This window comes from Crotalus tigris, unplaced genomic scaffold (genome assembly GCF_016545835.1).
Source record: "Crotalus tigris isolate CLP2741 ecotype Arizona unplaced genomic scaffold, ASM1654583v1 scf7180000024437.13266115, whole genome shotgun sequence".
NCBI classification, from domain to species: Eukaryota; Metazoa; Chordata; class Lepidosauria; order Squamata; family Viperidae; genus Crotalus; species Crotalus tigris.
The window spans coordinates 4,890,179-4,903,554 of record NW_024100606.1 but is presented as its reverse complement, the minus strand read 5'-3'; the positions used below and the strand labels follow the sequence as shown (position 1 = coordinate 4,903,554).

Below are 13,376 nucleotides of genomic sequence, written 5' to 3'. Positions count from 1 at the left end.
TGCTATGATTATTATGAAGCAGTTTGCCAAATGCCTGGACATGTTTTTACTTTTATGGAAATCCTAAAGCGAACACTGTAATTGCACTGTAATGGTTGCTTAGTGACTATTCATATGTTGAAGACTATCTGTACATTATACCAGAGTTTCACAACCTTTCCGGCTTTGTGGATTGATAGGGAGGGGATGGTTCCGTGTGAATGGTGGGCAAGTATGCACCCAGCTCCATTTGCGTGAGTTGTGGAAAGGCATGCCTGCCACTTGTGCAAATGGAGCACACAAGCATGCGTTTGCCCACTGCTCATGCAAGTAAGGATGCACGTGAATGCATGCTTGCCACTTCCATGGCCCAGTTCCGAATGTCTCAAGGCCCCAGAGTAGGCTGTGGCCTGGGGTTAGGGATCCCTGCATTATACATAATATTCAATGCAAATCATTGAGATTCTCATACAATAACATAGCTGCATAAAGAATATATACACATCCATGTCTTAGATTAGTAATAGATTGTTTAGATACCAGTGAAATGTTGTTTACTATATAAATTAGTAAAAATCCTAAGTCATCAAACAGAAACAACTCATTGGTACAAACATTACCTGTAACATACAATACAACCAGAAGTAGTCTAAATTCTAAATCTAGGCTTGCCAATGGCCATTTGTCCCTCTTCCTGAAAATGACCAAACCTGCACAACCTAAGACATCCACAGATTGGTTACCTGTGAGACTTGTGCTTTAACATGACTTGGAATTCCAGAAGAAGAAATAGTACCACTAGGAGGCAGATTTTTACTGGTCACTGAAGCCCAGGAGAAAGCCTACAGGAAATGCAATAAACTTGGTCTACTGATTATGGCAAACTATTGGCATTCCTTAAGTAAAATCTGGATTATGAAAACATTCCTATTCTAATCCACAACTGACAGAATTAATGAGAACATTGTATTTTGAATCTATTTGCTGTGCAAGTTAAACAAGCACCATGCTTAGGTTCATTGCATAAGGTTACAAATGCTCTTACTAACACATGCTGATGTCAATTATTCAATTACTTTTATGTTTTTTTAAGTAATACAGATATAATATTCTCACATTTAAAAATATGAAAAATATGATGGGAATAACATTTTCTCAATCCCTTCCCTTCCTGAACTGAAAACAAACTTGCTTTCAGGATAATTATCAGCGCCTGAATTAATATAAGCAAAATTATTCAGGAACTTTTTTCAGTAACAGGAAACTTTAGAAAGATATTATTTTCAGCTTTTTCTTAATACCTATGTAACATTTATAGCACAAACAATTTATGAGCTGATTTTTCACTAAACAATCTACCTGAAGATACAGTATCAGGGGAAAAAAATGTTGTATATCATCAACAGCAATGTTTTTCAATCTTGACAACTTTGAATTGCATGGACTTGAACTCCAAGAATTCCTCAGCCACCAATGCTTAAGATATTAAGCATAAAATTGCCAAGCTGAGAAACACTGATCTAAACTAACATATTGTGACATGTCGAACTTCAAGGACTTTGAGAAATCTGTTGTGATACCCTGGCTTTAGAATGCTCCTGCCTGAGGGCAAAGATGAAATCAAAATATCTGATTTTTACTACTAAATGAAAACCTTCTTTTTACTCTTGTACTTGTGACTTCATGTCCAAAGCTTATTATATTTCTTAGGTACCTATGTTAGTGTCACATTTATTATCTGGTATTCTATATTATTTCATTGTTTATTGTGTTTTTGAATTGGTTTGGCTTTTTTTTTTACAGACTATTATTTCAACCCAAAATAATCTGGAGAATGAGTAGGACCCGAAATAATTTAAACGAATAAATTTAAATAAAAGTATTATTAATTATTGTCAATCAAATCTGAAATTCAAATTAGAAGAGATCCTGGGCTAACATTAAAGTTAACTTTGGTTAACATTAGATCCAATAAAATGCTTAAGTGTAGCTAAATTCACTAATGCAAAGTTGTATTGACGGTACACTCCTGATGTTTTACCCTTCTTTAAGACAGCAAGAATATTATGTGTGTACCAGAAAAAAAATATAGTATGTAATCTTCAATTATCAAAACCAAGATGCAGGTATTTAAGAATTTAAGGACTGTGTATAAAGTTCTTAATGTTTTCCTGCAGACTGCAAAGCCAAACAGGCAAAGTACTACAACTATCACTCAGTAATAAGGGATTAACTATTAGGACTGGATTATTTCAAATTAAATTAGTGAAAAATATGAAGTAATTATGATTACGATAAAAGCACAAATACTATATTCTAACAATGTTTAAATATTGCAGTACTAAATAATACTCCACATACTTATGAACCTCTATCAATTATATGTATGTATCTTTTGGATTTAGATAGTATGTAATTATAATATCTGTACATACTGGACAACTGGAATATAGTTGACACACTAAATTATTAGCACAAGTTATATTCTCTTTAGGTCTACATGTGATTAAAAATATTTAGAGCACCCTCGTGATCAAGAGTTTGCTATCAGGTTCTATTTAACTACACAAAGCATATTAACTTAACCAACCTTTGGTGGTTCCTGTGGTAGAGAAACAGTTTCTACAGGAGGTGGGGATGGAGATTTTTCTTCTACTTCTTCAAGTTTTTTTTCTTCCACTTCAGTTTTTAGTTCTTCAGTTTTTGATTCAGATTCTAACTCTGGTTCAGGTTCATGAGAAGACTCTTCCAATGTTTCTTCTATTCCATTACTAGAATAATCACATATTTTACTGTTTCTATTAATGTAAATTATTAGTATTATTCAATTTTCAGAAAAAATCGTACTACTACAATTTACTATACAATTGTTATATATATGTATCTTATGCATCATTTAGTTTTACCTGAACTCCTTTTGTTGATGCCCTATTTAAAAGTCTTTTTTTTAAGATGCAGAAGTCGTTAGTATTTTGAGATAGATGGACATTTCTAGATTTTTGTATGAGAAAGTGGCTTTTATAGTGAATCTAGCAATTCAGAAAACATCTATCACCCTTTCTAGCCACCTAGAACAACCAAGATGTTTTGCCTTTGCAGGTCCATTTACTCCATAAAAACCGCTGAGCTGCAGGCATCCATGACTTTACTGTCTAAGTATGCCTTGGACAGAGTACAGGTAGTCCTCAAATTATAACCATTCATCTAGAGACTGTTCGAAGTTACAACAATACTGGAAAAAAAATGACTCATGACTCATGATTTTTCACATTTACGATCACTGTAGCATCTCCATTGTCACATGATCAAAATGTGGGCACATGGCAACTGCTATGTATTTATGATAGTTGAACTGTCCTGGAATCATGTGTTCTCTACTTGTAACCTTCCTAGCTGGCTTCCTGCAAGCAAAATTAATGGAAGAAACCACATTTGCTTAATGACCGCGATTCACTTAACTTATTAGTAGCAAAAAGGTCATAAAATGGTGTGGAACTCATTTAACAACTACCTTGCTTGGCAATTTTGGGCTTAATTGTAGTCATGTCAAGGACTACCTGTATTTGACACCAAAGGGATGCTTCACACCAAAAAACATTAATGAAGCTTGAAACTGAGTTCTTTATAGCAACTAACTTTCCATTTATTTTAGTTGAAAATATATCAACAATAAGTCTGGTAGAGAAGGACATTGGTTGGGCCTAAGGGCATCTGACAGGGTACATCACTCCTATATTGGGGATCTAGGCTACAACAAAGCAAAATAAGCAAACAAACAATGGTAATTATCTCTTGTACATTTAGAAAACTCATCAGGAAAGTGCTTCGTAAGAATGGTTGGTCATTTTAATACTGCCTGCTGCACTGAAAACACACTAGCATTTTCTATTTTTATATACAAACCCCTTACACAGAACTTTAATACAAAATAAACATCTTAAATCAGTGGTTCTCAACCTGTGGGTCGGGACCCCATTTGGGGTCGAATGACCATTTCACGGGGGTCGCCAAACCACGCTATCCGCCATTTTTTCCCCTTTTCCCTAGCTGTCCTACTCCCTCTTATTGGTGGCCACACCCACTTGGGGGTCACCACAACATGGGGAACTGTGTTATGGGGTCACGGCATTAGAAAGGTTGAGAACCACTGTCTTAAATGATTTCGACTTCTGTTTATAGTAGAAGTTATAATGATCACTAAAGAAAACCTTAACCTCATGATATTCTAAGTAATTCATCAGTACTTAACCACATAATTAACTGCCTGTATCAAAAATTGTAAAAAACATGAACAAAGTTTCATTTCCTTTGGATTACAAGTTCTCATAACTTATTTTATTATGGGTTAAGGATAAAGACATTAACATGCAGATTCATGGATTTTCAGACTGTCTGCAACACAAGCATGGATAATTATCTTACGTTACAGGATGACTATCATAGTAAGTACTGCTTGTATTTTCTTGTACAGGTTCAGGTGATGTTTGCCTTTCTTCATTCTCCTCTTCTACTTCATCTTCTGATTCTAAAATATAATTCATAATTCATAAAAGTGCAATATCTGCCACAGTAATATTTTATATTTTCAATTTTACTGAAAATGAAAGGGAACATGTTTATTCCAGGAATTCAGATGCATTATAATAAATTTCAGTTTCCATAAAGCCAAATGCCATAAAATTTGTAGATATAATCTAATAAATTATCTTGGCTTTATATAAGTATTCCAAATTCTGTCATCTTTTTCCTTTTTGAGATAGCTGTTTTCAGTTATTTGCAAATGCATTAATTATTGTAGACTCCTATCTTCATTAAGCAATTCTCATTATGCCTTCAATCTATTTCTTGATAATACAGGTAGACCAATTAAACTCAAAATTTCTGTTGCTAAGTGAAACATTTGTTAAGTGAAATTTGTCCCATTTTACAACTTTTCTTGCCACATTTGTTAAGAGAATCATTGCAGTTATTAAGTTAGTATCATGGTTGTTAAGCAAATCTGGCTTCCTCAATGACTTTGCTTGTCAGATTACAAAAGGGAAACTGCAACCATCATGAATATGAGTCAGTTGCTAAGCATCTGAATTTTGATCATGTGACCGTGGAAATGCTGCAATGGTCATATTAACTTTTTTCAGTGCTATTGTAACTTCAAATGATCACTAAATGAATGATTGTAAGTTGAGGACTATCTATATAAAAACATTCATATTTAAAAATTATTATAGAAAGCACAAGAGAAGATGCTGTTAGCTACAGTAAGGAGAAATTGTAAGATTTTTTTTGGTTCCCTAGTACCCCCAGATGTGAATGGATAGCCAGCTTTTGAAGGACCTGAGGAATGTTAAGAAGGATGGAGTTAACCTCACACAAGCAGAGAAGATTCTATAAGGTAGACCAACCTAGTGTAGTCTGGATGGAAGGGACGTACAGCATATCTTCTTTACCAGATTTTATAGTTTTTAAAAACTAACTTTCTCCTATATTATATTCCTTCTGATCCTTATTTTCTTTGGTTTCTTTATCCCATAAATATCTATGAAGTCCATTGGCTAAGCCCGCTCCTTCTAGAGTGGATATTCTGCTGTTACGAAATTTTATCCAATCTATTATTTGAAATAGGAAATTTATTTCTGTAAGACATCAATTTTTATTATCACAATAAATCCTTTCCAGGAAAGTTGTAAGTTTTTTCACCTTTTAAAATTTATTTCTCTGATTTGTTGGATTATTCTGAAATATGTCTTTATTGCATCCTGCCAGGTAAAAACATATTTTTTTCATTAGCTCTTTTGTTACCTCATAAACACCCCTCCCTTTTTATGACCCTATAGTCCAGTGGTTCTCAACCTATGGGTCGGGACCCCATTTGGGGTCGAACAACCATTTCACGGGAGTCGCCAAACAACGCAGTCCGCCATTTTTCCCCCCTTTCCTTAGCTTTTGAAAGCCAATAGAATAGACTCTCTTGAATAGAGTCTAATTCTATTGGCTTTCAAAAGCCAATAGGAATTGTCCAGGCTGTCTCTGCCCTGCTGAGCCCGCCAAAAGTCCCATTCTGCAAACAGTGCTGCACCAGTTGAGTAGTCCTCGACTTACGACTGGTTGAGTAGTCCTCGACTTACGACCGGTTGGGGGGTCGCGGCATTAAAAAAGTTGAGAACCACTGCTATAGTCCCTATTCGGGATGGAGTCATGGTGACTGGATGGAGCTGAGCATTTACTAGCTAGATGCCCTTCCTGATGCCTACAAGTTCACAGCAGATAGTTTTTCTTCTCACTATAGCAGGGGTGTCAAACTCAATTTCACTGAGGGCCGCATCAGCATTATGGTTGCCCTTAAAGGGCTTGTTGCATGTAAGACTATATATCATATTAGTTCAAGAGTGCATTATTTCTAAGACGTGGCTTGGGTTTCTCAACTAGCTTTGGCCCTTGCCCAATGTGTGCAGCACAGACAAAGAAAGAAGAGGAAAGGCAGCAAGGCAGGCAGGGGTGAGAACTGAAGAAACACACAACCCAATGCCTTCCGTCCTTTCTTTTCCCCTCCCTATCTTTTCTTTCCTTGCCAGCCACTCAATCTCAGGCAGAGGGACCTTTAGCTATGCCTGCCTGCCCTGCGGTTACCACTGCCACAGAGCTCCATGCATTGGAGAGGCTCCCGCTGCCCATCCTCTGCTAGCGCTACGCACCCGAAGAAGCGAGGAGGTAACTACTCAGTCACCTCCTCCTCCTAGTCTGCTTGTGGGCCAGATCTGGCCCATGGGCCTTGAGTCTGACATGACTGTGCTACAGGAAAGAAACATCTGCTTATACTTAGGATTGAGCCCTCAACCTTCCAAGTGGGAAGCAAGCATCTTCCCCACTAGGCCACCACACCACTCTTTTGTTATCTTACAAGCTGTCTTTTTTTCTTCTTCACAAAAATGCCTTCTTTAGTAATTAAATGCCTTGTTAGTACAATTTTTGAATATACATATACAGTACTTTGGGTTAGAATTAGGATCAAAATATATTAAAATTCTAGTATGTCTAGAAATAATCATATCTGTTAGGAAGCCATGAATATAATGTCTTTAAAATGGTCCTTTTCCACATGCTAAATTGAGTTTATGGGGAAACCAAACATTAAAAAATTGGAAAAAAAGATGCTGATATGAAAAAATGGGATGAAAGCAAGAATACTGACTTTGGATCAGTTGATAGAGGATGAGGATGAATTTTTAATATATGCTGTGCTAAGAGACAAATATAATTTATTAGATGTAACAGTGGCAATATTTATACCTACAACTTTTATTAATAATATTGTTTGGACCAACAACATTTTCAGCTTCTGAGACACTGAGATACTAGGAAAGTTTGTTAAATTTTTTAAAACTAAAAAAAATACTATTAGTTTTGGTACATATTTGTTATGAATAAATCAATTTGATATGCAGATTTTAAAAGATGAGTGAAATAAGTACATTTCTTTATTGTCTAGATGATTAAAAAGTGTCTCAACTTCTACAGGAAAGTGTCAATGGACCTTAAGCTACAACTTAAGCAACAAAAATACAGGATTGTTTGAGACATCATTTTGTTGGAAATGTAATGAGGACAATACTTCTTTAAAACACATGTTGGGGCCCAGAAAGATGGTGTAGAGATCTAACATCTGTTGTTAAGAACTCCTTCTAAAACCTCCTTTTTATTTTTAACTAATTCTTTGCTTTTACTTCATCCCATTTTATTTTATTTTCATCCCTTTTATCCCTTTTCTGCTGGAGACCTGTATTTTTAGTATTTTTTATCAGAGATTAATATTTTTATCATATTTGCTATAGAGAAAAGGAAAAAGATATGATATGTTTATTAATATTCTTTTATATGCTGATATGATTTTAAGAGTGCATTCTCAAATAAGCCTGAAAACATTGTTGTACCTACTATGCTCTAAATTTTTTAAACATCAATAAAACCAAATCTAAAGTGACAAAAAAGTGTGAAATATAACTAAAAGGGAAGCCTATTGAACAAGTGAATTCTTTTACTTATTTAGGAGTGGTTTTTATCAACACAATCATGGATAAATTATTTTAAAGGAAGGTCAGCAAGGGCCAAGACAAGTATTACAAGATTATACAAATTATTTAATTACTATTATCAGAATACCTGAATGTATATACTGAAAGTATTCAGGACAAAAATAGTCCCTATGCTGACTTATGATGTGGAATTGTGGAGCCTTGCAAAAGCCACCTCATTTGACCAAGTTCAGTCCTGTTTTTTAAGAAGCTTACTAGGAACTGATAAGAACACATTAGTCCCTGTGGTCAGAACAGAAACAAAGCAGAAATGCTCCATACCTAAAAATTAAATTTTTTTTCACATACTGGCAGAAGATCCATTCAACAGACTCTGGTACGCTACCCAAAATATGTTTAGGACAGATAACTATGGCTCAGCCCAATTCCTGGATAAGCTGACTTACCAAAGTTATTTCACAGCATGGGTTTCCCAGTATTTATTTTCAACTGCCTCCCAGGCAAGGAAAATTAGATATCAGTGCTCAAACTGACATGGAGTTAATGGCAAAAAATAGATTTTTAAGTTGCTTGGCTAGGAACAAAATTACTTTTCAATTTGAAAAATTACTTGTCAGTGAAATTGACACAATTGGCAAAAAGGGCATGTTTCAGAGTCAGATTCAAGCTACTGGATTCCATAACCAAATTTGGGCAGTTCCACCACCTATCGTGTCATGAGAGAATATGTATATGCAGTGCCCTACCAATCAAAGACATTGTTCATGATTTGTTTGACTCTTGGGCTTACATGACACCCCTAGATAAAAGAACAGCCCGCTGAGATTTGAATCACAGACTGTCCTATTTCTTCTGGGTTCTAATCTATACATAGTGAATAGAACTGCATAGTTTATAATTAAGGCAGCTGAGCTAAGAACTTGTTATATCGAACAGATTCAGATTGGGACATTTCAGCATGGACCCTTGGCCGCGCCTCCTTCGCCTCCAACCTCCCGCCTCAGCCCATTTACAGCCAGCTTTCCTCCTCTGCTGGCCCTCCCCCAGCCATTCTCCACAGCCAGTGGGCCTCTGGCCCTCTGCCATTTGTCCTGGCCATTTGCCCAGGAACTCTTTGTCCCGGGCCATTGGCTACACGGGACAAATAGCCACCAGCCAATCGGGTAGTAGGCAGAAGCAATGGTGCTGTGAAGGCAGCGTGTGATTGGTGATGAGCGATCACAAGGGTTGGGAGGGGGTAGTGTGTGATGCAAGAACTTTTTAAAAAGTACAGTGGCTGCTCCACAAATTTTGGGGCCTTGCAACTGTCACCAGGACCTAACAGAGGGGGAGCGGTGGTGGGAGTAGCAGCCACCGAAGCCACTGGGGAGGCAGACAGGCGACAGTGTGTTGGGGAGACTAGGAAACGGCTTCCTTTTTTTCCCCATCATCTCCTCCATTGCTTCTGCGCCTGGACTCCAGCCTGATACCGAATGGGTAGTTCATGCACCATCTCAAGTTTGTCTGCTGTGCCTCCCCCAGCCCTCCCCGCAATTGCAGAAGCTGCACCAGCCCTGCAGCTCACCTACACATCTCCTCCAGAGCCCCCTGCTCTGTGTCAGCCTCGCTCCTGCTCCCCTCTTTCGTTTCAACTGTGAGCAAGCTGTCCTTGTGAAGCCCCTCCTTCCTTTCCTGATCCCCAACACACTCACCTGTCTGTGCCCCCAATGGTCTTGACAGCTGCTATGCCTGCCGCCAGTCTCCCTTACTCAGGTCCTGATGACGGAACTGCAAGGCCCCAAAACTTGTGAAGCAACCGAAATACTTAAAAAAAAATCTTGCATTGTCCACTGCCATCCCCACTCCCTGCGAATGCCCATTGCCAATCGCATGCTGCCCCTGCAGCACCATTGCTTCTACTTGCCACTTGATTGGCTGGCGGCTATTTGTCCCATGCAGCCAAAGGCTCGGAACAAAGCGTGTCTGGGCAAATAGGTACGGCCAAAGGGCGCAGGGCTGGGGGCCCATTGGCTGTGGACAATGACTGAGGAAGGGCCAGCAAAGGAGGAAAGCTGGTGGTAAATGGGCTGAGGTGGCAGGTTGGAGGCGAAGAAGGCATGGCCAAGGTCAGTGCCTAAACATCCTAAACCCAATAGATTAGGGTATCCTGTAAAGAAGATTTGAATGTTGATTCTTTGTATTTAGCACATGTGTTTTATTACTGCATTTTCTATCTCTTTTAGCATGAAATTAGATTCTGTATTTTATTGTTTTGTATTTTGATATGGATATAGGATTAATCAATTAATAAATTAAACTATCAAACACCTGTTTATATAATATTCTATACTTACTAAGGCTTTGCAAGTGGACTATATAAATTTGACTGTGCAACAAACAGTAAAATTTTCAGAGGTTACTATTCTCTTAATTACCTACTTAGTACATGGAATTTGACAACCAGATAATATAAATGAATTCTCCATACCCTTATTTTAGCTAAAAGTCTGATACTGCAACATTGGAAAGATAAATATATGATCTCTTTTACTCAATGGATTAAAAACCTGATTACAATTAATCAGGAGATTACTTAATGAGGAGATAAACACAGACTTTTTATGGATAGATATAGTGAAATACTGTATAGTCTTTTAAGCAAAATACAGTAGGCTTTAAAAAAGCATTATAGTTATATATGTGTAGTAGAAATACACTCACAGACATACACATACACTTGCATAACATTTACACTAGGTAATTATATATGGAATTATAATTACTGTTATAACAACATACTGTATATTCTTGCTGTAATTTCACTTATTTTAAGTACTTATGCATTTTTTTAGTATATGCATTTTGTGTTTGTTATTTTTGTTTTATTACTAAATACTATTTTAATAGTATTTAATAGTATAATTCATATAAAAATATCCCTACCTTCATCAAGTTCAGGTTCAGAATCACCAAATACTTCATCTTCATATCGAAATATATCATTGTGAACATAAAACTTGTTTGGAACAGATCCCTGAGAAAACAAAGATACCATAGAGAGAAGAAAGCTTAATTTGCAAGGGCAAAGTTAATATCTGTGGAGTGCATAGTTGCAAAGAAAGCTCCACTGATATATGCATGAAGTCATCTGGTGATGAGCTCAATGTGAGGGAGGTTTAGGTACAGAGCATTTAATGAAAGAATACATCACTTTGATGTGCCTTTTCTTTCTTTATGGACATAACAAAGCTTGATTGCCATAATTTCAAGTTTCTGGGAAGCATCACTAAACCCAAGACTCTTCAGAGTTGAGATTTTGCCTATCAATAGGAAGACTTTTTTATTTTCAAACAGTGAATAGCCAAGTCTTGTAATAATACAGGATCTGGTATATACTGAAATGAACAAGAAAAAAATAACCATTCTCAGCCAGTGTTCAAAATTTCACATTTGAAGAACCATTATTATTGGAATTGGAACCATTAGAATTGCTAGTTCATACTGATATCATCAAACTTAGCTCTTACCCCACTTCTAGCTATAGTCTAATCCAGTGGTGGTGAACCTATGGCACAAGTGCCAGAGGCGGCACTCGGAGCCCTCTCTGTGGGCACACGTGCCATTGCCCCAGCCTCACCTTCCCCTGCGACCCCTCATCTCCAGCAGGCCCGTGAAGGAGAATCGCCCCTGAACATCGCCCACGTGGAGCAGTGCAGCCAAGGACATGGCAGCTAGGCAACATAGACAAGATTCTGCCCTCACACCTCATCGTGCACAGTTGATGCTACAGGGCGCAGGCAGAGGGCATGACCGCCATAGTGCTGCTGGGCTGCCTGGGTGATCTACGACGGGCCCTGGAGGCGGTGAGTGGCCCTGCGGGCAGGCGGGGCAGGGGGTGGAGCAGGGGCAGGGCCAGTTTTTGGGCACTTGGTCTCTAAAAGGTTCACCATCACTGGTCTAATCATTTGCCCTTTGTTTTCCATTTTAATTAAATAAAGTCACATTTTGCTAGAACTGCCTGCCTGGGTTACAATGCAAGATGTCAGCAGAGAACTATAAATGAAACTTTCAGCTTGTAGGCATTTTACATTACATTTTTAGAAATTATTTTTAGAAAAATAATCAAAAATTAAGCCTAGCAAAAACATGTCTGCTTTAAATTTTCACTTGCCCTTCCCTTGAAAATCCAAATTTTTCCACACAATTTGGAGAAGCTCTGGGAAAGCTGAAAAAGCATTTGGTTTATTAGCTATGGCTTGCAATTTCGGTTGTTGTTGTTCTTGTTATTAGGGCTGATGAAGTAATAGAAACCAGGCAAGAGCTCCATGCATCTTGTAAGTATAGATACATGTCTTTGCTTTCTAGTTTTGCACTTAGACATATCTCCCCTCCAATTCTGGAGGAACCCAAATTCTTGTAATGTAAGTGAAACTGCTCATGCTGTCCTACATTTCTGATAATAGTTAAAGGAAGGAGTAGATGGTCAGCAAGGAACACAAAGTAAGCTTTTAATCCTGATCTAGTTCACAGTTCTGTATAAAGGAGGTTTTTTTAGGAAGACGTAATACTGGTAATCCTCAAGTTACAAATGTAATGGAGCTGTCAATTACATCCACACGTTGAGAGGATGTTAAGTAATCACATTAAGTGAACAGACCCCCATTCTCTCCAATGCATTTGTTAAACAAATATGTGGGTCGTTGAGCTTGCATGAGGTGCCTCAAGGGTGGGGAAAATCATGGAACAAAATCACCTGCCTCTGGCCTTCCCTCATCCACTAGATATCCCATGCTCTGCTTCCTACTCCTTGAAGTACCCACAGTTGCTTGGGCATCCTCTGCCCCCACCCCCTGCACCATTCCTCCCCAATCCCCATATAGAGGTGCAGCTAATGGTGGGTGGAGGGAAAACATGGAAGTAGCCAGCAAAACTCTTCCTTTAGAGTAAGCTTCCCATAGACGCCGGTCTTTTTGCAAACTAACACAGGTGTAACTAATGGTGGGGGAAAGAAAGGGAAAGGTTTTCTGGCTACTTCCATATTTTCCCTCAACCTACCATTAGCAAGGCATAGAAGGCAAATGGCAAGGAAAGGAAATAAGATTTCTCTCCCTCGTGAGTTCATCCCGGGCGTCATGGCGACACGGATGTAAAAACCAGAGCTCCGGTTTCCTAGTCCGATTTCGCTTCGTCTGGAGACCCAAAGAGGTCAGAAAGTTGCCCTGGAGAGGTAATGAGGAGGAAGGGAAACCTTGGGAATTTGGAGCCAACGGCGGTTGGCCCAAACAGACTGAGGAAACTCTTCAAACAGGCGGGAGAAAGGCTGTCGGCAAGCACGTAGACAGCCCAGGAAGAAGTGAAAAGTCACAACAGTGCTGGCGAACAGCTGAC

General features: G+C 38.2%; 1 protein-coding gene across 4 annotated transcripts in view; it reads right to left on the bottom strand.

The window, feature by feature from the left end:
- The window catches only part of G3BP2 (G3BP stress granule assembly factor 2), a 71,707-nt gene that overhangs the window by 15,575 nt on the left and 42,756 nt on the right, over positions 1-13,376 (bottom strand). For 3 of the 4 annotated variants that reach the window (XM_039331418.1, XM_039331420.1, XM_039331419.1), the window contains exons 5-8: positions 10,932-11,022; positions 4,402-4,504; positions 2,570-2,750; positions 723-821 (exon numbers count right to left, since the gene is read on the bottom strand). In XM_039331418.1, coding sequence (XP_039187352.1) covers positions 723-821; positions 2,570-2,750; positions 4,402-4,504; positions 10,932-11,022 — 474 coding nt within the window. The remainder of the gene's footprint in view (positions 1-722; positions 822-2,569; positions 2,751-4,401; positions 4,505-10,931; positions 11,023-13,376) is intronic. The other variant, XM_039331421.1, reaches the window with a different exon arrangement.